This window comes from Nyctibius grandis, chromosome 14, assembly GCF_013368605.1.
Source record: "Nyctibius grandis isolate bNycGra1 chromosome 14, bNycGra1.pri, whole genome shotgun sequence".
NCBI lineage: Eukaryota > Metazoa > Chordata > Aves > Nyctibiiformes > Nyctibiidae > Nyctibius > Nyctibius grandis.
The window spans coordinates 6,719,981-6,746,346 of NC_090671.1; the positions used below are offsets into that span (position 1 = coordinate 6,719,981).

Genomic DNA, 26,366 nt, shown 5'->3' on the forward strand with positions numbered 1-26,366 from the left:
TAAAAAACAAACAAACAAAAACAAGCAAAAACACAAAAAACAACCACACTGAAACAAACAAACAAACAAAAAAACCCAAAACAAACCAAAATTAACCTTTTAAGTACAGTAACATTTCTGTAATGAAGTATTCCTAAATAGACTTGTCTGAGGAATGAACACTAGAAAGTCAAGTTTGGCTCAAAACTGAGGCTTGCTTTTAAACAAGCTTTTCCAAACTGGAGGCAGATATAAAGATGTGCATAAACTAAAAGAAAAAATCACTTCTGGTAAACCAGAAATCTGATTACTGCTCAGATTATTGCAGCTGTGAGAAATACAAAAAGTAATGTAACACATAGATGAAAAGCAAATGTTTTTATTACAGTTGTTTTTAAAATACACCGAAGGCAGCCCTGGAGCCGTTGAGGACAGAAGCGGTGTTTAGCGGTGCCCGGCCAGTCGCGTTCCGTGGGCTCTGCTGCCATCGCGTGGGTTCAGCTGCACTTCTCCGGGCGGTCCCTGGGAACTGTTTGCTTTCGGCGTGGGCCGCACTACTTTAACAGCAAGTGTTTCTTTTTCTTTTTTTTTTTTTTTTCTTTCCTCATTACAGAAGTCTAGCAAATGACTGAATGTTGGAAAGAAATACTATTTCTTCTAATCACAGAGGGGATCAATTATGTTAGAGGAGGGGGTTATAGACTACTACTAAGACATCTAGCAATAAGTAAGAATAAGCAATAAGGTCTGATTTTTTTTTAAATCCAAGTCTTCAATCCCTGCTTGAGTCTCTGAGCTAAATCTCACGTTCTGGCTCTGTAAACTACATTTGGTATCTACATAAGTGTTATAGTTCTGCACCTCCTCCCACACAGCTAGCACAAGTGGAGGCTCCTGGCCAATAATAATACTTCTTGCAAATTGTTTGATTACAGTGAGATTTCTTGGATAAGGTACTGCTGCATGATTACAAGGAATCTCTGTGTCTCCTAGTCTATCAGCCAACAAAATGACACAGATTGCTTTGTCAAGACCGTCCCTTTTTCCTCCATTGCTAACGCTTCTGCTGAAAAATCTCACTTTGTGATCTGCATTCTGCAAGAGCTCACTTGGTTCTGGAGGCTCAGTTGTTGTCATGTCATCCTTTGAAACCTCTATCACATTAGAGGGGACCTGTCCTCCTCTGCCATCAATCAGTTCTTCCTCAAAGAAACCATCCTCATCCATGTCTCAAAAGATATAAACCATATTCTCCAGTAGTTAGAGGAAGCTGTACTTCAGGGTGCTTATTAGGACCATCAAAAGGGTCACAGGTATATCGAGCTAAGAATAGTCTAAATTTTGCAGGTTGTTGTCTTGGAGACTCTAGGATTAAGGAACATTTGTCTGTTACTGATTCCTGTGTCTCATTTAGTGTCCTCATCTGAAAGAAGTCACGACCTGATTGCCTTGAAAGTGGTCTTGTGTAGTTGCCTGGATCTTTCTTCCAGTTGCTTGATAGTGGAAGCAATTACCATTCTTCTGCTTGAGCTGCTTTGTCTCCTGCCACACTGCCAGAGAGCTTCCCTTCCTCAGAAGGCAGTTCTTATTTTGAAGGACTTTGCATAGTCTCTCCAGGCCCTTTAGGGCACTCTGTGGGTGGCTGTCCCTGCTGCCAGGCACCCAGTCCTCTTGCTGCCCCGCTGTCTGCATACTGCTCTCTCCCACAGACCCACCACTGCCCACCCTTACTTCTGGCAGGGAGTCCAAGCCATGCTACACCCACAGTCTCTGGCAGAAACTCCATGCTGTTCCCTTCCTCCTGGAGGTGAGCATCTTTTAAACCCTTGCAGGTTTTCTGCTGCTCTGCACTGTGGCTTTCGGGGTGGGGAAAGGCAGTATTTTCTGTAGCACTGACTGGGAAGACTGAGGCTTGATCTGGCTGCTGTCCTGTCTCCTGGGTTATTCTGAGAGGGATGCACCGCTGGCTTCTCAGTTTTCTTCAGCAAGAGACAGTCTTTTTCAATGTGATATTCAGAGTTTCTAGCACTGTGGGACCCTATCTCTGGTTCAGGCTGGTAGAAGCTAATGCAGCATGAATAGAAAACTCACATACTTGCAGCGTAAAGTTTGTAGTGTAGCTGCTGTAATACTCTGTACATTCCCCTCACCATCTGTACATCAGTTTCCAGCAGCACGTTTAAACATTTGCTGTTGAAACACAGTGTAATTTGGCAATGATTTTATTAAAGCTATTTTTAAATGTTTTTCTACCAAAATCTTGTTAGCACAGTTATGAGAGAATGTTTTTCAAATTGTTTTGTAGCACTGAGGAACTGTGGAGACGCTGGGCCCAGGTGAGGTCTGAGCTGAGCTCTCACCTGCTGAGCAATTCTCCGTGTTTGCTCTGCTTTGTGCCTGTTCATGCAGTGCTGACCAGGGCCTCTGTGTAGGCTCATCCTTTCTTTCATGCTGCTGTGTTTCATTACAAGGCAGCTAAAAACAGAGTGATAGGCATAACTTTTCTACATAAGCAAATTCCAACATAGTCCGTTAGGTGTTATGTGATCATGGATGGAGGGTGAAGCAGTTCACAAAGTCAGGAATGAAAGAAACCAGTTATGAGCTGGTATATCCATAGTACTAAAAAAGCTTGAGAATCTACTAGGGCTTGTGCAGTGTTGACCTGAGCTGGGGTCTGTTATACATTTACTGTTAGTACAAAGGAAATCAACAGAACTCTTTTTGAGGCAAAGGGGACCTAATGTATTTAGTTTTTCCTAAACAGTTAAGAAATACTGCATTCAAGGGGAAAGGAGCCTGTGTAGGACAGAATCACTTTAATAAACTACGTTTACATACAAAATGCAGGAAGAAGAAAATGAGCTTATAATTCTACACTTGATACTTACCTGATAGAACAAATGTCAGATAACAATCATCACACATAATTAATTGCTTTAAAATGCTTGTCATTCGAGAGCTAAGAAACTGAAGGAATAAGAAAAGCTATATAAAAACTTTAATTTGTTGACAATTTTACAGGAATATAGGATGGAGAGTTGTCAACAAAAAATAAATTCAGCATGTCCTTTTTTTTTTTTAAAAATCCATTTTACCTTTAACAGTTCCAATGGAGAGTCATATAATGATTTAAGGCATTAATTATTTTTATAACTTTTTATCTTAGTTGCTCCTGGAGGTGAGCTTTGCCCTTGTGGATTACAGGTAGATCCCTTTAATGTGTTTTGAGTGAATTAGAATCAGTTTGAAATCTGAATTCTGTCTATATTCTGCAAACCAGCATATCCAAGGAATCTTGAACGTAAGGAGTGTCCTGCTGGACCAGAACAGAGGTTCATCCAGCCCACTACTCCCTGTCCATGGCAGTAAGGGATGCTCTGTTCAGGGACCAGCATGAAAGCCCACAGTCTGTTCATCTCGTACTCCCAAGCATCCATAATTATGAGTGGGCATCAATTAGAGATGTTAGATGATGATTCCATGCCTATTCTCTTTTTTTAGGTGTTTATAGACCTGTTACCCAGTTTGACTAGTTTCTTTTTGAACCTGCTGACTATTGCCTTTAGTACAGCCTGTGGTAGGGAGTTGCAGACATTAATTACCTGCTGTGAAAAAAGGTACTGTCTTTTGGCTGTTAGCAATGCCCGATTAGTCTCACTGTGTGCACCTTCGTTCTAGTATTGTAAGATCTGATAAATAACAGCTTCGTATTCACCTTAGCCACTGCCTTTATGATTTTGTAAGCCTTGATCATACCTTTTCTCAGCCACCTTCTCTACAGGTGGAAGAGCCCAAGCCATTTTAGTCTCTCTTAATATGGCACTATTCCACCCTGTTGGTCATTGTGTCTGCCCTTCTCTTTACCTTCCCCAATTTTGTTATATTCTTCTTGAGGTGTACAGACCTGTCCCTCTTGTAAGCAAGATGTGGTGGTGCCAAGGTTTCATAGAGCAACAAAATTACTCTTTCCTCTTCCCCATCAGTTTTCAGGAATCTTTTTGTTTTCTTTCAGATGGCCACTTCATAACAGTAAATAAGCAAGGAGAATTTTTTTCTAAAGTTTTCAAGGGCTGGGCTATGTTGTGGCTCACCTGTTCAGAAAGTCTGTTCGCACAATTTCTTTTTTTGAAGTTGAACAGTTATGTTCCTTAAAACACTGGAAATATGATAGAAAGTTACCTTTGGAAGTGGGCAGGCATAAATGTAGTGTCCAGTCCCTTGAAGATATCGCAGGATAAGTACTAAAACCTATATTCTGGACACTCTTAATTGTCAAGTGGAATAATGGATACATCCTGGAAATGACAAAAAAAAAAAAGCAGTTAAAAAAATGCAGAACCATTTGAAAACTTCGTATAACTAATGGCCTGGGTCTTGTTGCTAACAGGAATGTAAGAGGTATAATTGATGAAATTCTATCTGAAAGGAAATTCCTGCTGCTTCTTCAAGACGGTACAACAGCATGTCATGACTGCCAGTAACTGGCATCCAGGTGAGATCCAGCTATGAGTATGGTTGCACAGCCCATGTTCTTAAACAAGATATGCATCAGTGTAAGCATTGTAGGATCTGCTCTGGATCCCATCTGAAATGAGATGCTGAAAGGATCCAGGATACTGGCGGCAGGCAGTGAAATGTGCCTAGTTCTGTGTGAACTTCTCCAACGCCCTGCTGTAATAAAGGTGGCAATTTGTGAGGACAGCTACACTCAACAATGATTTCTTACGAGCTGGCTGGGCTATTGTTAGTTGTAGTGTGGGTGGTATTTTTTCTTGTCAAAGTAAATGCGGATTATCTTATAATTATCCCAGATACTTCTGACACCCTCTTACAAGCTATAAATTCATGGATTAAAATTACAGATAGTAAATTCAGAATTCCCTGTGGTGCTTCTAGTATTGTCTTTTGCGTGTGGTGGCTATGTCTCAGTGAAGGTATAGGTAAGGGCCTGAATAACTATATTTTGAGGAGAAAAAAAATGTTTAGAGAATACTCAAAGACATATGGTGGTCTTGAAAAATTATGCAGTCAAATAAAGATGAGATGAAGATATGAATAGAGTTTTGGCAAATAAAGAAAACAAGATAATATCTGAAGCAGCTTGTTTTTCATGTTTGTAGACAGCTGGAAAATAAGTTGTAAGAACTGTTCTTCCAAGTTACCATGGTATCAGATTTAGGTATTTCTACATTTCAGAATTGTATAATCTGAACTAGCCCTTTTAGCAGATGTCAGCATTTTTAAATCTTCACCACCAGCATCCCATTTCAGCAGCACATCACGAATCCTCAGAGAGCATCTGCAGCTTCTGTGTTCACATAACGTGTACCTGCCTGGCACGTGTGTAACTTCTCCAGCCAGCTGGCACACATGCTTGCTGTATATTTCTCTGCTACTTCACCAGGATGGTCTGCCTCTTTCATTTTCAGTTTCCTTTGACTCCATTTGCCTTGAGTAAAATGGATGCAATAATCTTTAAATATCTAATAGAATAAACTTATAATAATATGAAACATCTTTGAAGATCATAATATAATTATTTACAAACTATTTAATAATACCCATATGAAGTAGGTGAATATTAAGTTGGTTCCTGCAGGTGCTGTATAGCTTACTTCATTGACAAATGTTAATTGAGTTTTGGAGCAATAAGCACTATATTAATGCAAAATATTGATTATCAAATAGCTGTTCAGGGAATAATTTTAAGATAGTGTACTAGAATCCCATGCTTCATAATTAACAACTTTTGTTGCATTTTTACAAGTTTTTGAAAGCCTCTTGTAATAACCACATTTCCTTTTTAAGATTGAGTCCAAAGCTTATTTTAGAGCTTAGAATTTTTTCAGGTGAAAAAAGTAGCTTTTGCATAGAATGAGGGTTAGATCAAGTGAGGACATTAACTGACATGAGGGAGGGGGAAAGGGGAAATACAGCCATGCATCGGAGAGCAGATCTTGGAGTAACTCCTGAGTACACTGGGTCAACAGAGAATATTTTAGGGAGCAAGTCAGGTGCCTGGAAACAGATGTCTGGTGGCATTTTAGATGTCATATGGTATAGTAACTTATATCCCATGCCATATCTGCTAGCCCTGTGCCTTGGATACCCTAGGGCACCTGAAATGACACTGGATGCCTATGGTTAGACATCTGCACTGCTCATACAGTGGTTGCTAGAGGCCAGCTGGGGAGGATCAGAGCTGGAGAGCAGTTACAATTAGAGCTCCATTAAAGAGCTAAAATGCACATGGCAAATTACAGTCTTGATTAAAACTGACAGTGACATTATCTCCTCTTCCACAGCTTTCCTTTCTCTAGGAGATTGCAGCAGGCTGGAAGCTCGGGATGTAAGCCTGGGTTGAACTGGTCATGGTAAGGTAAGGCCAGCGATGCACTTGAGAGGTGGGTTTGTCAGAGACCAGCAGGTCTGGGGGTGGTTTCTGTGTGTCACGTACCCCTTCTGGAAACTCCCTCCCCTCTCTTTTGAGAGAGTATTTTAAGAAGCTAAGAAATAAAGATTGTGAAGGGCTCTGAACGTGACGCGGGCTTATTTGATAACCTGTAACTACAGGTTGTTGTCTCCCCAGAAGGAAAACGATACTGAATTGGGGGTGATATACAATAAATAAAATAAGCCACAGCAGCATTTTAAAGCCTTGATCGATGATTAAAAAACGCACCCGGACAAAAGACAGGACCGAGTACTGGAGGAGGGCAGAGAGCGGCTGCTCCAGGAGCCCTCAGCCCGCGGGGCAGCGTGTGCGGGCTGGGGCCGGCACGGAGCCGGCCGAAGCCACCCGCCCCGCACGGGCGCTCCCCGCGCCGCGGAGCGGCTGCGCCGCCAGCCCGGCTCCGAGGGGCAGAGCCCGGCCGGCGGGGCGGGCCCGCGGGGAGCCCGGCCCGCCCCCGCCCGCCGCCCCAGGAAGCGCAGGGGTTTAGCGCCCTGCCCGCCGCCGCCATGCATTGTGGGGCGGCAGCAGCAGAGCCAAGATGGCGGCCAGCAGGAGGCTGATGAAGGTAACAGGCAGCGCCGCGCCGGGAAGGGCCGGCGGGCGGGCGGCGGCGGGCACCCCCCTCCGCCCCGCCGGGCCTCGGGGTGCGGGGGATCGGCTCCCCGGCCGCGGCCCGGCGGAGCGGCCTCCTCCCCTCCCCTCGGTGGCACCCCGGGCCGGAGCGACCGGAACGGGAGCAGCCGGCACCTAGGCCGCGGCCGTGAGGGGCCTCGCGGTCTCCCCCGCCGCCGCCCCGGGCTCTGGCAACGCTCCGCGGCCCCTGGCCACCGCCCGGGGCTGGGCGGGGGCGCTCGGCGGGCGCCGCGGGCCGCTCCGGGCCGCCCCGTCCCCCTCCCTCGGGGGGCTCCTGCGGTGACTAAGCAAAGAGGAAGGGCCGGGGGGGAAGGAAACGCCGCTGCCGGGACACCTCGGCCGCCGCCCGGAGCCGGGGCAATCCACGGGGCGGCGTGAGGGGTCGCCCCGCCGCCGGCGGTGCCGCAGCCGCGGCGTGGTCCCCGGCCCAGCCCGCAGGAAGGGTTCGGCCGGGCGGCGGGGAAGCGCCCTCTCCTCCCTCCCCGCGAGTGGGGGTTCGCCGTTCGCCCCGCTCTCTCCGTGGTAAGGAACGTTCCCCAAACGCCCAGGGATGAAATAATTCCGTTTTCGTCGTTTCGGAGAGTAACCTCTTCCTTGTATGAGTAAGAGGTTTATCGCACTGAAATATGGACCTGGGTTCAGAAGTTTCCTCCTTCACTGCAGACGTGGTAATGTTTTTGTCTTCGCTGTATTTGTTCTGAAGCGTGGCTGATACTTGTAAATGTAGACGCAGCTTCAGTTGGGTTTCAACCGAGAGCACATACAGTTTATTGTAAAATACTGCTTGGCTTTATGTGTCTCATCATTTTACTTGAGTAAGGCACGTAGAAAGAAAATGACAACCATTGCCCCCAAAGCATAGAAGTTTGTGTTGTGTGTAATTGCTAATTACCATCACAGACTGTATGCAGAGGGGTTTGCCTAGGACATGCATAGAGAGTGGCGTAAAATTTAGTCATCTGTAACATGCTATGGCAATACCCTGTAGTATTTGCATGCAAAGTGCCTGTGATGCAAATCAATGAACTTCACGGGCTAATCCTGTGAAACGTAGGGGGAAGGCCCTGTAACTGTCAGGCAATGTTTTAGCCTTATTAAAAAAACTGTGTCTGTGGGGTGCGACATAACCACGCACTAGGGTTTGGCAGATACATGGGTGATTCTGTTAAACTTTTAATCTTTTAATACCAGTTTTACAGCTGGCTTCAAGGACGTGGACCCCTAATAGGGCTCGGATTTCACTAGGACGTGTAGATGGCAGGTTTTGAAGTTGCATTTCCTTAATTGTGCAGATACATAATTAACCATTATAACTTGGTTGTTTTTGAAGAAACCAATAGCTCAGCAGTGCTTTCATAAAGCTAGTTTGGTTGTTTTAAATGTGCTGTGGAGCGATTAAAAATTAAATAGCAGATACATTGTGTGCAGAGTCATTCATATATATTAAATTAATAGGCATGAACCTTTAATTGTCTTTAAGGATCCTGATGAGATGCATTCATCTTATATCATTTGTGATAGCTGTTAAGTTTTGTCACAGCTTTACTATCATAATCAATGTCTGTTGCTTTATACTTGGATAAGATTCCCCCTAGTCTCAGATAGCAAACAACCATTCAATTTTATTTTTTTGTAAGGCAGCTTTTCTGCCTGTTCTGAAAAAGTCCATTAATTGTTCAAAAGCACATCACTACTACCCTGGCAGGAAAAAAATATATTTTTCAATTATTTCTTCTTTTTAAATTTAAAATGGAACATAAAGATAGGAAAGGCAAGAAAAATTGTTCTTAATATCTGCAGTGTCTCTTTTCAGCTCCCCCCTCAGTTCTACTACACTTCTAAAACATTAGTGCTTTAATCTTTCACTAAAATGCTGTAAAAATGGTTTTTGACAACGTGACCTCTTCCTTTTCTAGAAAAACGGTGTGGCAGTTGCTTTTCAGAGGGAGGGGTGTAGGAAGGAAGGAGACATTGATAACTTCCCTCTTACATTTTTACTTTCGTTTTATTGCCTGATGTCTGTGGGCTGTGCATGTTGTGTGTGTTTCTTATGCCAGTTCAAGAGCTGTGAGATGCTGTACCGCACGGCTTGTAAGGGCTGTTAATGAGCAGCTTCCTTCGTGCTTTTTGGAGAGTTGAGTCAGCCCAGGTGACTTTGAGTTTTGCCGTTCATCTCAGTAGGAGCAACGTAGAGCTCTTGTACAAATGATGTAATCTGGATTGCTGCAGCATGATGTTGTGAAGGTCCAAACTCACATGTGTATCAACCTATTATCATCATTTAAGTTTGGATTCACAGATCCACTTTAAAAAGTCTTTCACTGTTGGAGTTTTGCAAGATAGAAGAGTCTGTGGTGTGTCTTTCTTGGGGCGGTAGAATGATGAGTGATTATAACTAAAGGAAATAAGAGTTTTTCAGTGTGTCACTCAGTTGTGTTTAAAATAATTTAGGATGAGCCTTAACTGACTTTTCTTTGAGCTAAATATCAAGTTTGTCTTTGGTAAGTGAGAATAAACTTTGAACCTTTTATAGGTCACATGAAATAAAGCAATTCCCATTTCCTTAAGGTCTTGCCAACATTTTGAAGTGCTGCATTTTTTCTGGTCTTGTGTCATGCATCATAGCTGTTCATATTAATCACAGTGGCTCAAAGAGACTGGATGTAGTAAGTCCATAATAACGTGCTGTCTTCCAGTAAAAAAACTGGGAGCATGAGTATAGTTCCCACCTTCCGGGTAGAAATGGATATCCTTTTCAGAGTGTGGAAGCCATTTCTGTCTTCAATTTGCAAACCTCCTTGTGAAAGAAGTATTACATGTTTTACCATTGTACTTGTACGGTTCAATTTTAAACATTGCGTCAAGTTATAACAAGAATAAGATTGTCTTGTTATCTCAGGCTCTGTTGGAGCAAATTACATTTCCTCGGCCAAAGACCTTATTTATGGCCTATTTTTGCAGAGCTCTATACCATCAAATAGTCTAACTGAAGTTCTCTCTCCTCATTTACAAAAAATGAGTGGAGGTGTGCCCTTTCCAGGGGCCCACCTAGGCTAGCAAAAATGTGAAATAAACATAGCTAATGAATCATACTACACTGACATCTGAGGTGGAGTTTTGATCTATGAGCCACCATTACACCTCTTCTAAGAGCCACAGTTGTCAAATCTTGACTCCTCATGAAATGTGAGAGGTGTGAATAAAGCAGTCTTTGTCAAGGATATGTTGTTATGGACTATCTCTTAGGGTAAAGACAGGCAAATATGGAGTAATTATATTTAGGGAAGGATCTAAGGCTTCTCTTTTGAGGGAGCTACTTTGCTTCATGACCCTTTCTCGTAAAAAGCAAATTGTCTCCAAACACGTATGACTGGGAACATAGATCTCCAAGAGACATGCCAGAGATTTCAATGAAATGCTTTTCACAGTTGCCACCCACTAATGTAAAACAAGCCGTTTTCCATGCGACATCCGTAGCTAAATGCTCTGTGGAGAGGTAGTGGGTAGTTGCAAAGGGAAGGCTATTTAGGTGCTGGATAGTCATAGTACGTACTTGGTGGTGTAGTAACGTGTGGTACTGAGATGCACCTTCAGTGAGCACTTCGAGGTAGTATTTGAGCAGGCTGTCCTGTCCCAGGTGTGGAGCTGCTCCCTTCGCTGTCGATCTGCAATATGATCGAGCTAAGGTGTCTGTAAGATCTGCGCTTTTGTTGCCTGGTTGTTAGATGCTCAAAAGTATCTTTAGTATTAAAAATTGAAAATAGATTTAAACAGTAAATAACACTTCACATATGAAGTGAGGTGCGTAGGCAATTATTTTAATCTTACTGTTTTTACTCTGCTTCCATAATCGCATATCAAACATTTATGCAACTGTTGAACTCCATGATAAAATAGAAACACAAGGCTGCACCCAGGTACCTGCTGTAGATGGCCTGCGATCTCCAGTATGCTGTGGTCTTGTAAACGCCATAGCCCTTCCAAATGAAGGGGTTTTAAACAACTTTGATATTTGAAAAACAATTCTCAATTGATCCAAACACCGGTTCTCAGTAACAAGGGAAATGGGGGTTTCAGCAATGTCTGATTGTCCATATGCAGAAGTGAGAATACTGATTCATTTTCCCTTTTTGAAACTGAGAACCAACAAAAGGAATTGTAATCAAATTAAAATACTTTACCAAAAACTAGACTTAGTAAATAAAAAGCATGTGAATATACAGGGTTGTAATGTAGTGGAAAGTTAATAATAGTTCTTATAAGAGCTAGAATCGGTTAGGGTTTTTGTCAGTTTATTAAAATTGTATTTGATTTTAAGGTGTTTTAACACTTCTATGTAGTGTATGAGACTCGGAAAGTGAAAGTGGCCAGTTCCTTATCACTGTATTGGAGCCTGTTTAACTTGGCCACGCTTCTTTTAGAGAGTGTATTTATAAACAGGTAAACATAAATTGTAAACAGTAACGAAACATGGTTTAGAGTTATTTCAGTAGACTTTTGTTTTTCTTTGTGCATTTAGGGCCGAAGTCAGTATGAGCTCTTATGCTTATTCCCATGTTCTTGGATTGCAGTCTTACAAGTGTTTGTCTTCACTGCATTTTCCTATCTGGCTTGGGATTTTTTTTAGAGGAGTCCCCAAAACTTGAAGGATGTGTGGGCAAAACAGTTGGAGTTGCAGGGTTTTTAAAAGACTTACTACATTTTAAGCTGATGCCACTTACTTTTTAATTTCAAACACGTAATTTTTGCTTTGAACAGCACATATGATTACACAATATTGAAAATCACAATTTTAACTCCTTATTGACTATATATGAGAGGTAGTATGTGCCTTTATGACTACCTTCAGCATTATACTTGGAGATCAGATGCTACCTCCGAAACAATGCTTTCTCCACGTGCTGTGTATAACACTTTCTCTAAACATATCCAAACTACAAACATCGCGACTCAAGAGAGCCCCGTGAAATAAAAAGACCTTTTATTTTACAAGTGGGGAAACCGATGCAGCAAGGTCACGTGCAAGGTTGATAACAGAGTGGGGAATGAAAGACTGATGGAAATTTATACTGCAGTCTTCTAACCTTTGGTTACACTCCTCCTGTACTCCTTTAATTATATTACTTGACAAAATTAAGGGGTGGAGAACAAGAAAAGGAACTAATCTATTTACTGTCTGCCTAGACTCAAGTATTATTTTGAAATAAATATCTGGACTGTATCCTTTTACCTCATAGAGTAATTTTTGTCCCTCTGGAGTTGCTCAAGCCCATGTTAAATGCAGCATTAACTTTTAATCTGTGCTGTTTGAAAGTATTTAGTAGCTCATTCACTTTTTTAACAGTACATTTATACTGTAGTTGTGTCTGCCTCTGTAGCTCTGAGGCAGTTAGGTCTTCAGGGGGTTTGGCAGTTGCCGGGGAGGGGCTAAAAAAAAAAACCAAACAAACCCAAAACACACACACACACACACCCCCCCCCATAAATTGTGAATGCTTGAATCTCTTGCCACGCCTGATGAGACTCAAAAGCCCTAAAAGCTTGACGTGCGAGTATAGTATTAAATTGTTTTTGTGGGGATAGTAGTATGGGGGGGAAAAAAGCTGTTTGTAAATAAGTCTAACACAGAATTGATTAATGTTGAGTGGCATGTGAAATCTTGAACACTTCTTGTATAAGAAAAGTAATTTCTCTTATAAATTGGAACCTGTCTTGAGCATGTAGTTCAGGCGAGCGCTCTGCTAAGGTAGGCTTGATTCTCCATGACCTTTGCAGTCATGCCTGTGTGTGAGAAAAAGGATTGCCTGGTGTATCCCCATCTATTCCCTTTTTCGGTTGTCAGGACCCAAGGCAGCAGCAGAAGCACAGGGTATCGTCCTGATGCTCTGCAGGGATTTACCACTTTTTTGATTTTGAAAGTGAATTCCTGCAAAGGCTTCACGTGTCAGTTTAGAGAGGAAGATGTCCTGAATCATTTTCTGCTAGTTCTTTAGTGTCTTCTGGGCTGTTTAATTTGCTCTCTCATGTGGTGGACTTGAGGGGAAAATGGGGAGCAATTTGCATATTTGTTTAAACTTTACTTTGCTTTCATACAAAGTTTTACAATTCTGTAATGATCTCTGTACTGGATTCTGCATTTCTTAATTCAGCATCCAGTTTTTTTAACCTGACTCTAATTATAAAATGTAGGTGTTTAATTTTCCAGTAATGTGAAGCCATGCTTTTCTAATTTGTTTTATTACCTTAATAACATACCTGAATTACAGGGTCATAGTCCTCCCTTTTTCTGTGTCTGGGCAATTGTTCTCTGGGCCAGCAGCAGTGTAATGCTGTTATCTGGACCTGGAATAAAAGCTTCTGCAGGGAAGCAGCGCTCCCACTGGGACATTATGGGGGTGATTTCTTGTCGTATGTATAATGTTTTTAATATAGTTAACTAGAAAATTGTCTAAACCCATTTTCTTTTCCTTGTTTTGGAGCGAAGGCACTTGTGATACATGTTTATTCATGCTTAAATATGTACTGGTTAATTAGCTTATTTTGTTCCAGCATCTGATGCGTTACATCTAGTGTGGAAGGGGATTTATCCCTTTTACCTGCTGTGGAGCAGTGGTTTGCCAGGACTTCACAGTTCTGTAGGTGTGGAGCGTGAGCTGCTCAAAACGCTGTTCTGAGGGAGCTACTCGCCTGACCCTGCCAGGGCAGAGTCAGCCTGGTATCAGCCAGGCCCTCCCTGAGCCGCTGCTTTGTGCGCTGAGCGTTCAAAGCCAGCGTAAGGCTGTGTGGGTTTGGAGTTTCAGTGGTCGTAAAGGATCTCTTACAGCTGTGACAAAAAAGGTTATTTTCTTTTGAGTATTTGGTTAGCTCTGTATCTCTATAAATATGCTTCATGGGATTATTTTTGTGGGGGTTTTATGTTTTCCTGTTTTAAGGAAATAGGATAATCCTCTTACCCCTTTTCTTTTAAAAAAAAAAAAAAGCTCAAACTGTCTGTGATATTGCGTAAATCTGCAGCAGTGGAATTTGGGGATTAATCCACAGGTCTAGCCTATGTAGTCGGTTTTAGTGTTGTGAAGATTGTGTTGGGGATCAATTCAATATCCAAGACTCCAAGGTTAAACTTCTGTATTCTGAGTATGCTCTTGCTTTCGTAGGTGCAGTGGGTGGGAATGTAAATGTTCATCTTCTGATGTGTGGCTATCATGTGATTTTTATTTCATGTGTATTTGGAAATCTCATTTTCCCTTTGGGTTTGCATTTTATCATGGTGATAAGTTTATGCAAGAGATTACTGCACGTATTAAATCTCTGCCAGTCGGATGCAGAAAGGTTTGATCTAAGATGAGCATGGAGCTATTTTAGAAAAAAAGAAACCTGGACAGTAGAGCACTTGTACCAGGAAAACTGATGTGTTGGTTTTCAGTGTATAGTGCCTTTGCTTGTGGTTGGTGTTTTTATCATAATAATACACAGCCTAGTTTTGCAAATACGCTGGTGCCCAGTGAGGAACTGCGTGCTGGCAGAGTACACCAGCGTTGCTCTATATTTTTCCTAACCTACGTAGACACACAGGCAAGTGCTTCAATTTTGAAAGCACTGGGAAAGTTTTGCATTTCACTGTGGATGACTTTTGAATTTGCATTCAGTTAAATTCTCCTTAAAAAGAAAACTCCTGAATTCAACAGCAAAGGGCTATAATTGTTATGGAAAAAAGTGGAATCTTGAGATGTTTCTTTTTTTGGTCTTATGAAATGCTTCAGGAGACAGTTGCTACACTAGGGCTTATACATCATTTTAAATATAAAAATGCCTAAATACTTGTTTTGGTGATACCTGGGTCACTAGCTGATCAAAAATGGTTTGACTGGTGATCGACCGGTGCAGAAAGATACCTTGTTCAAGAGTGATACAGCTATAGAGAGAATATCTTAATATATACTGTTAACTTTGAGGTGAGGTGCAAAACAGAGATGAAGCTGTATCTTCTCAAGTTATTGGTCCAAATAAGGCTAGTTTGGCTTAGATTGATATTTTTCTGGGTTTACATCCATTTAAGTTGGTAATACAAGAATTCGTTAGTTTTGAGTTGAAATAATTGGCCTGTTCAGTGACTTTATCTGTGTTTAAAACTGTTACGAAATAATTCTTCCAAATCACTATTTTCCTGCAGACAAGTCCTAAGATGCACTTTATTTCTGTGCTTTACACAGTTATCGATAGTCTGTTACCAAAGGCACTGATTTGCATTTGAGATATAAAAACATTTTTAAATGCCCTTTTTTAATACTACATTGTGTTTGTAATGGTGTTAATAACAAGGCATTTTTGTATTCTCCTGACATATAAAAAATAACATTTTTTAATACCTTGGCTCTGAGAATTTTACTTCTCACAGGTGCAAAATTTCCTTTCTTATTTGTGTGGGTTGCCACCGCTAAAACCTCAAGCTTCTTTAATGTTAAAGAAACCCACATTGACCTCTAAGCATTTTGAAAAATAAATATGAGCATCTTGCTTAATACCGTTATTAACGTACACTTCACTTTGCTTGCTTTTCAGGAGCTTGAAGAAATCCGCAAATGTGGAATGAAAAACTTCCGTAATATCCAGGTTGATGAAGCTAATTTATTGACCTGGCAAGGGCTTATTGTTCCTGTGAGTATCGACTGCTCCTTATTCTATTGCGCTTTAAAATAAAATGAGGATCATTTGTATCTCATAAATCCACAGTTTAGTAGTGCTGCTGGTGACCGTTAGCTAGTTTTTGCACCCTTAGCTAGTTTTTGCACCCTGACAAGAACCTCTTTTATAAAACCTGGCTTTCAGAGTTGTGGGTTTGTGCAGAAGCTAGTCATTCATAAATACAACATAAGTTTATATAGATTATACTGCAGCATCTTAGACATGCTCTGGGTGGTGAAGTGTGGTCCTGGATTTAATTCTTGTCTCTCTTCAGACATCTTGTGTAATCTTGGGCAAATTGTGCAGTCTTTCTGTCTCATTTTATTTGAGTGTCTTTCTGTGTTTTGTTTTATTGATGTCTGATAATGTTAGTAGGTGTTTCTTATAACGAGTCTGAAGAAGAATCCATACGTAATCAAAAGGTGTTCTAGACTTGTCTGATCAACACCTGCCTGGATGCTTCATAACTGTTGGCCTGGTCCAACACATGGCTGCAGCTGGCGAGGGCTGTGGGCTCAGTGATGGCACTGAGTTACTTGGGAGAGGTGTTGGAAGGGGGAAGAAAATGAAGTTTGTAGTTTATTACATTAAGCTAAAAGTACAAAATCTATGTTATCATAGGAAAAGGCCTGAGGTATGAAATATTTTGTTTACTCCTTAATAGATTTTTTTTTAATCGACTAGATTTATTTCTAGGATAAAATTGAGTATTGGAAATAGTTTGATGTAGGGAAAAGGTTTGGATTTTTAGAATAGAGCTCTTTAAAATAAAGTTTTTTAGGCATTAATTAATGCCAAAAAAACACACTTTAATTTTATAAAACACTACTGTCTGTTAAGAGTATGTTTAATACAAGTAGATAACCACTGTGTTAGTCAAACAGAGAGATTTTTTACTAAGGGGAAAGCAGGTAACTAGTATGTTGAATTCCTTGGTTGAAGTCACTTGGATTTTCACCTCCTTTATTTTTCACTGCCATGGCCCATGCTACTTTTAAGTCTGTAGCAATAGAGGCTGTGCCACTAAGGCATCAGTTCTGCTTTTCCTCGGGTGCTACTGAAAAGGTCCCCTGACCAGAGTAAACCTGTCTTTTTGTAAGACTTTGAAACATCTCTTTAGCAGTTTCTGTGCTTTGTTAGTTGGAGACAGTTCCTGAATTCAGATCATACAGGCTGAGATAATGGCCAGGCCTTTCTACTTTAAATACTGTAGAATACATTTAGTTTACTGTTTACTTATATTCCTGCAAGTAATTCCTTTGAGTGGTTGAGGCTACTCTTGCAAATAGAGCAAGCAGATTTGACATTAAAATGTGACAGAGCTGAGAAACAATATGCTTTAATAAGCCACTCTGATACTGGTGGTTCGTGTGTTACAGTTTACTGCTTTGATAATACTTTGAAGGCGTATAAGTTTGGTAAATATTACTAATAAAGCAAAACGCCAAAATGAGTGTTTATTCCTGTTAAAATTAGCAGTATGTGCTGTGCAGTATCTATTTTTAACAGTTTCTGCTCACCAGAGTATGAGGTTAGTGTTTGTTTTGCAAAGGTTCCCAACATCACAAGTGTTTAAACATCGTTGTGGTGAACTGTGCTTCGTACCTGCCTTTTGATGGATAATGTGCCCTGTTGCAAGGGAAATGGCCTTAAATTCGCTACTGGTATAGTTAAGAGGGAATTCTGTTGTGAAATTATACTTATTACGGTAATTATTAGTGTGTTGTATTGTGTGTGTTTAAAGAGCAGTATGGTTATTTTGAGGATACACTATAGAAGATGCTTTAGTCTTAGCATAATTTTTTTAGCTATTGCAGTCCTGGAGTTGATGGCTTAAAAATGTAACATACAAGCCCGTTGCAGGTTTAACTTTGCTGCTGACCTTTTGCTTTTGAAGTTTTACATGCTGTTTCCATTTTAGTAAATGTTCTTACTTAGGGTTTAAAGACATATTACTCATACTTTAGTCGGACTAACCAGCTACTGATTATTAAACTCTATAACTAGGCATTATTTTGGACAGCTTCTTAATGAAGATGTGAAAGATACAAAGGTTAATATTTTTAACAGTGTTCATAGAGAATTACTGTGAAAGATACTGCTTTAGAAGTTTTTCTTACATGTAACATATTTTGTTCTTTGGAACAGCTGTTAGTTTTTAAGGGTGTTTGCTCAATTGAGAAGCAGATTGAAGATAGCTTGTCAACTTCTTTTCCTGTTCTAAACTGTAGAATAAGGTAGTTTATGTACTGTATGTTGAAAGGGTACACTATTTGTTTGATTCCAACATCAAAACGAGACTGACTGCCCCAGGCTCCTTGCTCTTGTAAGAGGTCCTGTTGGTGTACCATGAATTTCATTTCGGTTAATCAAAACTGCTTGCTATGGACACACTTTTGCAGAGCAAAAATACTCCAGCTGAATGTGAGTTGTGTTTGTCATTTGTGTTTAGTATTTATAATTCTGACTCTCTCCCTTGTCAGTGTCAAAATAAATATAACAAATTACCGGAAATTAATTTCTTGAATATTCTGTTTTGTCTGTGTAAAACATGACAACCCTTTCCATAGGTTTTTAGTTCAGTTTATTGGTGAGTTGTAGTGAAGAACTGTTCTGACTGATAGTTAAGCAGAAAATGGATATTTTCAACCCAGGTCAGTTCCTATATGAGTTCACTGAACAGCCTCACAAATTATAGCCTGTGATGGAGGTAAGAACGAGTGAGCCATGGGGAGAGAGGGCACTAGCTGCTGCTGTTGTCACCACCAAAAAGTTATTTGTTAAACTTCTAAAGCTTTTAGGATTGCTTGGGTAAAAAGTGATTTTAAAGCCACTTGAGTTACCTCTTCCCTTGGCTGCAAAAATTGTGCTGTGTTTCCTAGAAATGCACAACCAGACTTCTCCATATGGATTAAACGAAAATTAAATGTTTTCTGTTGAATAATATTTTAATAGAACTCTCCCCACCCCCAAATATTGGTAAACCTTATTTAACTTCTGGAGTGCGTTTGATTGCAGGGAATGGTCTGGTTGCTAAGAATGTGTGTGATTATGCTTTATACCAACTGGGAACTCTCATCCTTTGATTCTTGTTCCCAGAGTGTTTGGAAAGGCTTCACGCCATAGTTACTGTTTTCAGTGCAGAATGGTATTTTCATAAGCCTTAAATGTAGCAATGGTTTATTTTTTCTTCTACCTTTCTTCTGCAGTTAGTATTTGAAGCAGTATTGATAGTCTTAAGAGTTTTCTAAATGAGATTCTGCGAATCGTTTTTTCTGTTGCAGCATGAGGAACTACTTTGCTTAGTTCAAGGTTCTCTCATCGTGCTCCTTCAAAAATGATCTGATAGCAGTGGGTGCTAAAACTGCCTACAAATTCAGAATGTTCTCATCAGCAGACGCAGTGAATATCTATCTTTAGTACCAATGAATGCTCAGCAGATTTTTGTGTTGTCAGCACAAAAATGTTTTTGGAACATATAGGGAAATCTGACAAATCAAATTGCTTTGCTGTTCGTACCACCATGCTGTGAGACACGTAAAATGTCTGGGTTTAGAGAAACCAATTTTCCTTGTCAGGCTTCCTGTTTGTATCTCGGAAAGGGTTTATGATGTCTTTTGAAATACAGAGTTGGGCATAAAACTACTTACTAGATAGGACCTTGAGCTTGGAATAAATGGGACTGGATGCTTTCTTACCAGTAGAAATGTGAGCCAACTTCAGAACAATGGTAACCTGCTTTTTCCAGGGTGAATACAAATGTTGTAGAGGTTGCCTCTTTCTTACCAGATAGGTTTTGATGTTTCCTGACACATAAACATGGCAGCACGTGTTGGAAGAAAGTGCCTTTAAAAGAGGTCACTGGATAGATCGAAGTCTGGAGCGTGCTTTTTCTTAATTGTATCCATTAGAATATGCCAGATTCTTGACATTCTGCCTTCTTGTTGCAGGACAATCCTCCGTATGATAAAGGAGCCTTCAGAATCGAAATCAACTTCCCAGCAGAATATCCATTCAAACCTCCTAAGATTACATTTAAAACAAAGATCTATCACCCTAACATCGATGAAAAGGGGCAGGTTTGTCTGCCGGTAATTAGTGCTGAAAACTGGAAGCCAGCAACCAAAACTGACCAAGGTAGGACTCCAAGTGGAGAAGGAGCTGGATACTGAGAAACTTCGTATTGTGTTTAAATGTAAAGCTAGTAGCGTTTCAGCTGGTCCCTGCTCTTACGGGATATTCATTGTCATAAGGTTTGTGTCATGAATCACGTGTTGTGAGCACAGTGTGCAACTCTTTTGGAATCTCATTTTGTTAGTGGAACATCAGGTAAGGGCACTGACGTGTGGCATGTCCATCTCCAGGAAACCACAAAACTCCTTGTGACTGAAGAGTTGTTTAAGGTAGTGCCCTTGGCGTACTTAAACATTCTGGTGGTAGTTTGTGGGGGGAGTATTTTGTGTTTCTTTTTAAACAGTGACTTTATAATCCAGAGGTGTTCAGTACCTTCCTGGATGTTTGAAAGAAAGGGTCTAAAACCTCAAGCTTTGTATATTTTATAATCTCTGCCATGTGGTTTCATGATTTGAACATCTGATTTGGCATACCTAGGGAGACATAAACAAAATCTGAAATCGTAACACAAATTAACTCTTAGCTCTTAAAGGATCACTGCTGTGAGGGTTACTGGGTAGAGTGTCTTCGGATAAGAATTTAAAGATTGTAAGGAAAGAAGTTTCATCGGGTTGTGTGGCAGACTGAGAGCGTGATCGGAGTAGGGTTTTTCTGTTGCTGTTGCTTCCATTAGTGTTGGGGTGAGAATTTCATGGTTTTTGGCAGGTAATGATTAGTTTGATAGTAAGCATTTATTATTGTACACATAGAAAAAGCAAGCATCTTTGCAAAAACTGCATATTTTTTAATAATATTAATTCAAATGAGTAGCAGTTTAGTCCAGTGCAAGAGTGACACTGAAGTATCTTGCTCTGTAGCAGAAAGTATTTCCTCCTTCCAGACTCCTCTTTAAGGTTCTTACTTGAACTGTGTTCCTGATAGTAAACAATGCTGTACTTAAGATTTCTTTTTTTCTGTGTCCTTCTGTATGCTAATAAAACTACTTACAGTTTGCATGGTCTTGCCCCAAAGACAAAACAGGAAAATTCCTGGAGTTGTTTTGGAAAAGATCAAGCAGTTGGATGTTGGGGGAAAGCAGAGGTGGCAGCAAGAAGAACCTGTTAAATAGATCAGTGGAAATCTTATGATTTGATGTTGATTATGCAGACAAAGATCCCTGGGAGAGATGAAATGGAAGCAACATGTAGAAGGTTTCTGTTAGCGCCGTAGCGGTTGTCTTAATATAACAAGCCTTCTCTAGCTACCTAAAGGAACAACATGCTGTCTCTTGAAATGCAAGCTGGCATTAGTGGGAGCTATTGAAGCAGTCATTTCTGTGCATGAAATAGTGTCTCCCTGAGAAGTAGCAATTCCCTTTTTATCTGAGTGTGAATAAAAACTTTGCTAAAATCAGAATTGGACCAAACACAGGCTACCAGAATGTTGCAAATATCTCAATTTCTGCTGTTTTGTGGTCTTCTGTTTGTCTTTTTAACTCTTTTTAAGTTGTTTTAGTGTCAATGTCTGTTGTTACTACCTTGTTGTATGAACCTACAACAATGTTATTACAGCCCTGTTCATGTATCTATTCCTTTTTCTCCAGAACTCTTCTGCACTGAAGAATAAACTTCAGTGTGTTTGCTACTTGGGCCTTTCTCAAGGAAATAATGCAACATTATTAGTACAGCATCAAAGTGATTGGTTTTGACCAGTCAGGTGTCAAGAAAGTGGAAAGATTAGGTTTGTCATAAATTATTAACTCGCCTTTCATGTGCTAAACATGCATCTTACTGCTGTACTTGTTATTAATTTATACTTAATATTAAAACAGACTGTTGTAACAGTGTAGTTTTAAAATGCTGTGGATATTGAGGCAACTCCTGTTATGACAATCCTAATTTTTTCTGGCTTGTGTGTTAAGTAACCTTAACACAGTGACACTTTCTCTGGAGTGTTCTAATGTGTTTTACTGAGTCAAAAGGGATTGTCATGTGCAGTATTGACGTTAGTTTCATAACTAGCTTTCATCATTACTATGATTACAGTTGTCCTAAGTCCAGGACTGGTGAGTTACCGTGAAGTAAGCTAATATCAATTCTGTGTTCCTTAGGTGGTTTGTTGTAGTTTAAACTCTGATTTGTGGTACGAAATGTTCCTGTTCAGCAATATAGCGACAGGTGTACTGTTCTGGATTTTGAGTGTTTGTTTTGAGGTATGTTCCCCATTCCTGTTGGGTAAGGGTGGAAAAGAGTATGAGCATGAAAAGACTGATGCTCTGAAAGAAGCCACTCTGGTATTCTAGCATCTACTGGAGTGACAAGTATTGTAAGGACTGACATTGCAGAACTAGGGAGAATCCAGTTAAACTGCTAAGTAGCCGTTTCAGAACTCACAGTAGACTCTTGACTTTTTGTGCAACATGTAGCTGAGTTGTGGAATGCCCCAGGCTGGCTGGTGTAGGTGTGGGTGTCCTGTGTGAGCTCAGGAGGATGCAGCTGGCTCTAGTGTGCAATGCGTGAAGTTAACAGAGTTGTGTTACACTTGCTTTAAAAACTCTTGTGGTGCTGCTTGGTATTACCCTGGGTAGCCCAAACGGAATATTATTAATATTGTTGTACAGCAAAATGTTCTTTCTGTGTACCCACGTTCTGTAGACTTGCCCAGTTACACATACACCTTTTAGTGGATGGATACGAGAACTCCTGATTGTTGTAACCAGTCTAGATTTAAATGGTTGTGAGAATGTCTATGAGGAAAATGTAGCAATAAATGTCATTGTCATATGCAAGGTTCACTCTGCGTAAATGTCAAGTACAGTTCAGTTATTTTAAGAATGACATTTCCTTTGACAGTGATAGGGGAATGTTGATGAAATGGCTGTAAACAGTGGGGTGCAAAGCATCTTGCAGTTCCCATCCGTTTGTTTGCCTGGTGTATCTCTGCTAGTGGATGTATTTGGCAGTTTAGGATCAAGGGAAGAATTGTCTGCTGTGTCTAGGGGAAGTAAGAGCTATAGAAAAATAAAGCTGAAAAAAACAGTTTCTGAAAGCAGGCCCAGTTACAACTGCACCGCTGTGACAGGTGTTAGGAAAAAATGTTTCATGATGGAAATTCCATCTTTACCCAGTCCTTTTAGATGAACTTGTCCGTGAAACTTAGTTTCTTCCTTAGCCATAGGAGAGTCTTTCAGATAGGATGCCAGTTAAATGGGAAATAATTTGTAGTGCATTTTGGTCACTATTCAAGTTGATTTTGTTTACAAATGTGATTTTCTGGTGTTCATTCGTGGTCATTAAACTAAAACTTGGCATATTGCTATAGCTCATTCATGCTCTGCTTTTGAAAAGACCCTAGGTTCATGGGGATGTATTTGAACGCAGTTAAAGCTCTTCTCTTACTGGGGAGTTTTGCTTATATTTTGATATATATATATATTTTTTTTTTTTTTTTTTTTTAAATTAACCATCTAAGTCTCTGACGTTATTTATACTTATTTTGACAGTAATCCAGTCCCTCATAGCACTGGTGAATGATCCACAGCCCGAGCATCCCCTTCGGGCTGACCTAGCTGAAGAATACTCTAAGGACCGTAAAAAATTCTGTAAGAATGCTGAAGAGTTTACAAAGAAATATGGTGAAAAGCGACCAGTGGACTAAAATCTGACACAACTGATGTCAGCAACGTATGCTAGAAGATCGGAGCAGTGCATTTGAGACACCCCGTAAAGCAGGACTCTATGGAAAATTGACAAGTGCCACCTTTCGGTGTTAACTTGTGGCTGTTACTAACTTTCTACAGTTTTCTTAATCAAAAGTGGGCTAGGTAACCTGTAAAGAAAGGATTAAAATTTAAGATGTTCTAGTTCTGCTTTCTTTGTTTAAAAATCACTGCTTCAATATACTTTAAAGTATGCTGTTTTCTTTTTCTTGTCAGAATTTATCAAAAATATCTTAGACTTATATTCTGCCCTTAAATTGAAAAGGTTGTGGCTGTCATTTCTTATTTTTCCTTGCAGTTCCCACTATCTTCAGTTCATTTAATTCTTCATTGAATTTTATCCCCCTTCCCCAAACTGACGTCTTAGAAAAAAATATCCCAGTTCTGGCAGAAAATGATTGAGTGTTTGGCAGTTTTGTTTACTTTTCTTTTTAAATGTTGCACTGTGCTTTGTGGGACTTGTTGCAAGTTCCCCTTAACTTCAGTTTGTAACACAATAAACAAAAAAAACAAACAAACCCCACAAAACCAATCAGAAATATTGTCCAGGTCTTATGTAAATCTGGCTGATGTTACCACAAAATGTTTATTAAATGGGGAAACCCAAGTTTTTGTGTGCGTCATTTAATTAAAATATGGCTTATGTCCTGCTTTTGGAAAACTTTGGAAAAAAATTCTGTAGCAAACAAGTAGTGGAATGTGATTACAAACTTCTTTCACTTCTATTCTTAATACCTATGCAGAGTAGCTGGGGAAACGTGCACAGAAGAACATTGCAACCAGTTTAGAAGAGTTTCAGAAATTGGGGACCAAGAGCTACCAAAGTGATAAACTGTTTTTTGAGTAAAAAATCGGTATTTTGGAAATGTTAATTTTGAATTCAAGTACTAAGTCTGACAGCACTGCTAGTCATCTTAGAACATTTTTCTATCAGAATGCGTAAGAGACATCTGTGTCTTTTGGGATGGCACTTGTGCCACTTCCCAGCCCAATTGCTGTACAGTTCGTACTGAAAGCGGTATGAGAATAGAATCACAGACTGGTTTGGGTTGGAAGGGACCTTAAAGATCACCTAGTTCCAACCCCCCTGCCATGGGCAGGGACACCTTCCACTAGACCAGGTTGCCCAAAGCCTCATCCAACCTGGCCTTGAACCCTGACAGGGAGGGGGCAGCCACAGCTTCTCTGGGCAACCTGGGCCAGTGTCTCACCACCCTCACAGTAAATAGGATTAAGCAATAACCTGTAATAGAGGATGCTTCACTGCTGCTGTTCCTGTGTTTTAAAAGTGCACAGGTTAGATGATTTAATGAGTACTCCAAGTATCATTCTGTCATTCTAACTTAATCAGGCAGAGCTGTTTCCCCGTGCCTCCAGGGCACACCTACGCATGCTGAAGGAAGCCCGTTCTGTTCAGAATCGAGTTCTGTTCAGAATTGAGCGTCCTTTACTGTGTCTCTGTTGCTTTTCTCCTGACTGCCTGTCTAAAGTGTGATCATAGCTCCACAGTCAAACTGCCATACAGTCAAACTGCCCTCTCTTCCCGCCTGTCGAACTTGGGTATGTTACTGAACAAACATATTTATCTCCAGAAATCCACAGGCATCTGGGAGCACATATCATTTTGATGTGCAGGAAGTTAGAAAATCCCTCGCACCTGGATGGTTCTCTCTACTCCTGAATTCAGTTTTAATGCAGCCTCTGCCTTTGCAACCTTTCAGAACTAGTGTGTCAAGCGGTAGGTCTCTTTTGGTTTTAATGTCTTGTATATTTGCTATTTCTTCATTCATCCTTCTCATCTGGCTTTCATTTCCCATTTAGTGTAAATGATGACAGCCCAGTACCTCACCTCTGTTGAAAGTAAATTTTTTTATAAGTTAGGGAGCTAAGAAATTTTATGTTTAAGTGTTCTTAGACAGATTCTTTGGCAGGTAAATAAAGTTAAACCACATTCACCGTTTTTACGGAAACTTGCATTTCCTAAGTGTTTCCAGGCTTGCGAGAGCACTGTCGATTACCAAATTTTCACATCTTTGTGTCTTCATTTGCAGCAAGTTGGTACTGATTTTGTTTCATTCACGCTCACTCGGATTCATAATAAAATAATGCCAAATTATCTGTCAAACTGAAGTGTGTATAACTTCCGCATCACATGAGTCACTGTACCTTTTGATGACGTCTGTTGGCATGGAAACTTGCCATCCTCTAAATTTTCTATTTAAAACAAAACTGTAGCACTAGTTTGCTGCCCTCATCACTACTAAACAGTCTACCTTCTGGTTGTAAGCCTCTCGGGTCAAGGACTGCGTTTATCTGAACCGGTGTGACTTGGAGGCCGTTGGGAGGGAACTGGAAGGGCTGTGTAATCCCACTCTCACAGGCCCACAGCAGCCCTGTGCCAGCTACTCCAATTTCCTCTGCAAAGGTCCCAGAGACAGATATTGCTCTCAGTTCTCTTGGTGTGTTCTTCATAGCTCCATTTCTAAACCATGAGATGTGTAACCTAAGTGATGGCTTTTGTTTGTAGGCAGCCCTCTGAAAGGAGGCAAATACTGTACTGTATGGTTGAAGTCCGAGGAGGGAAAAAAAATCAAAGTACGAAGTCCTATGTGAACTCAGGAACTCAAGCTCTTGTTCTCTCTGGTTCCCTAAGCCATGCTGAATTCTAAACGTGTGGTTTAATATCCAAAATAAAGACAACATATTGGTGAAACTACACCCAGGAGTACTGGTATAGGCTTTCTGCAATTCCATTCTGCTACCCTAATAAAAATTGCTCTCAAA

General features: G+C 40.5%; 1 protein-coding gene across 1 annotated transcript; it reads left to right on the forward strand.

Moving 5' to 3' along the window:
* Positions 1-6,922: 6,922 nt before the first annotated feature.
* On the forward strand, positions 6,923-26,366 carry UBE2L3 (ubiquitin conjugating enzyme E2 L3). Its single transcript, XM_068412174.1, has 4 exons — positions 6,923-7,001; positions 15,629-15,724; positions 19,702-19,888; positions 23,367-26,366. The coding sequence occupies exons 1-4, from the start codon at positions 6,975-6,977 to the stop codon at positions 23,519-23,521; spliced, it is 465 nt and encodes a 154-aa protein (XP_068268275.1). The 5' UTR covers positions 6,923-6,974; the 3' UTR covers positions 23,522-26,366.

What these genes read in the sequence shown, in the direction of transcription:
- UBE2L3 (XM_068412174.1), top strand. Translation starts at nt 6,975, where the DNA reads ATGGCGGCCAGCAGGAGGCTGATGAAG. An exon ending in CCAGCAGGAGGCTGATGAAG is followed by an intron (nt 7,002 to 15,628) that starts GTAACAGGCAGC and finishes CTTGCTTTTCAG; the next exon opens with GAGCTTGAAGAAATCCGCAA. An exon ending in GGCAAGGGCTTATTGTTCCT is followed by an intron (nt 15,725 to 19,701) that starts GTGAGTATCGAC and finishes TTCTTGTTGCAG; the next exon opens with GACAATCCTCCGTATGATAA.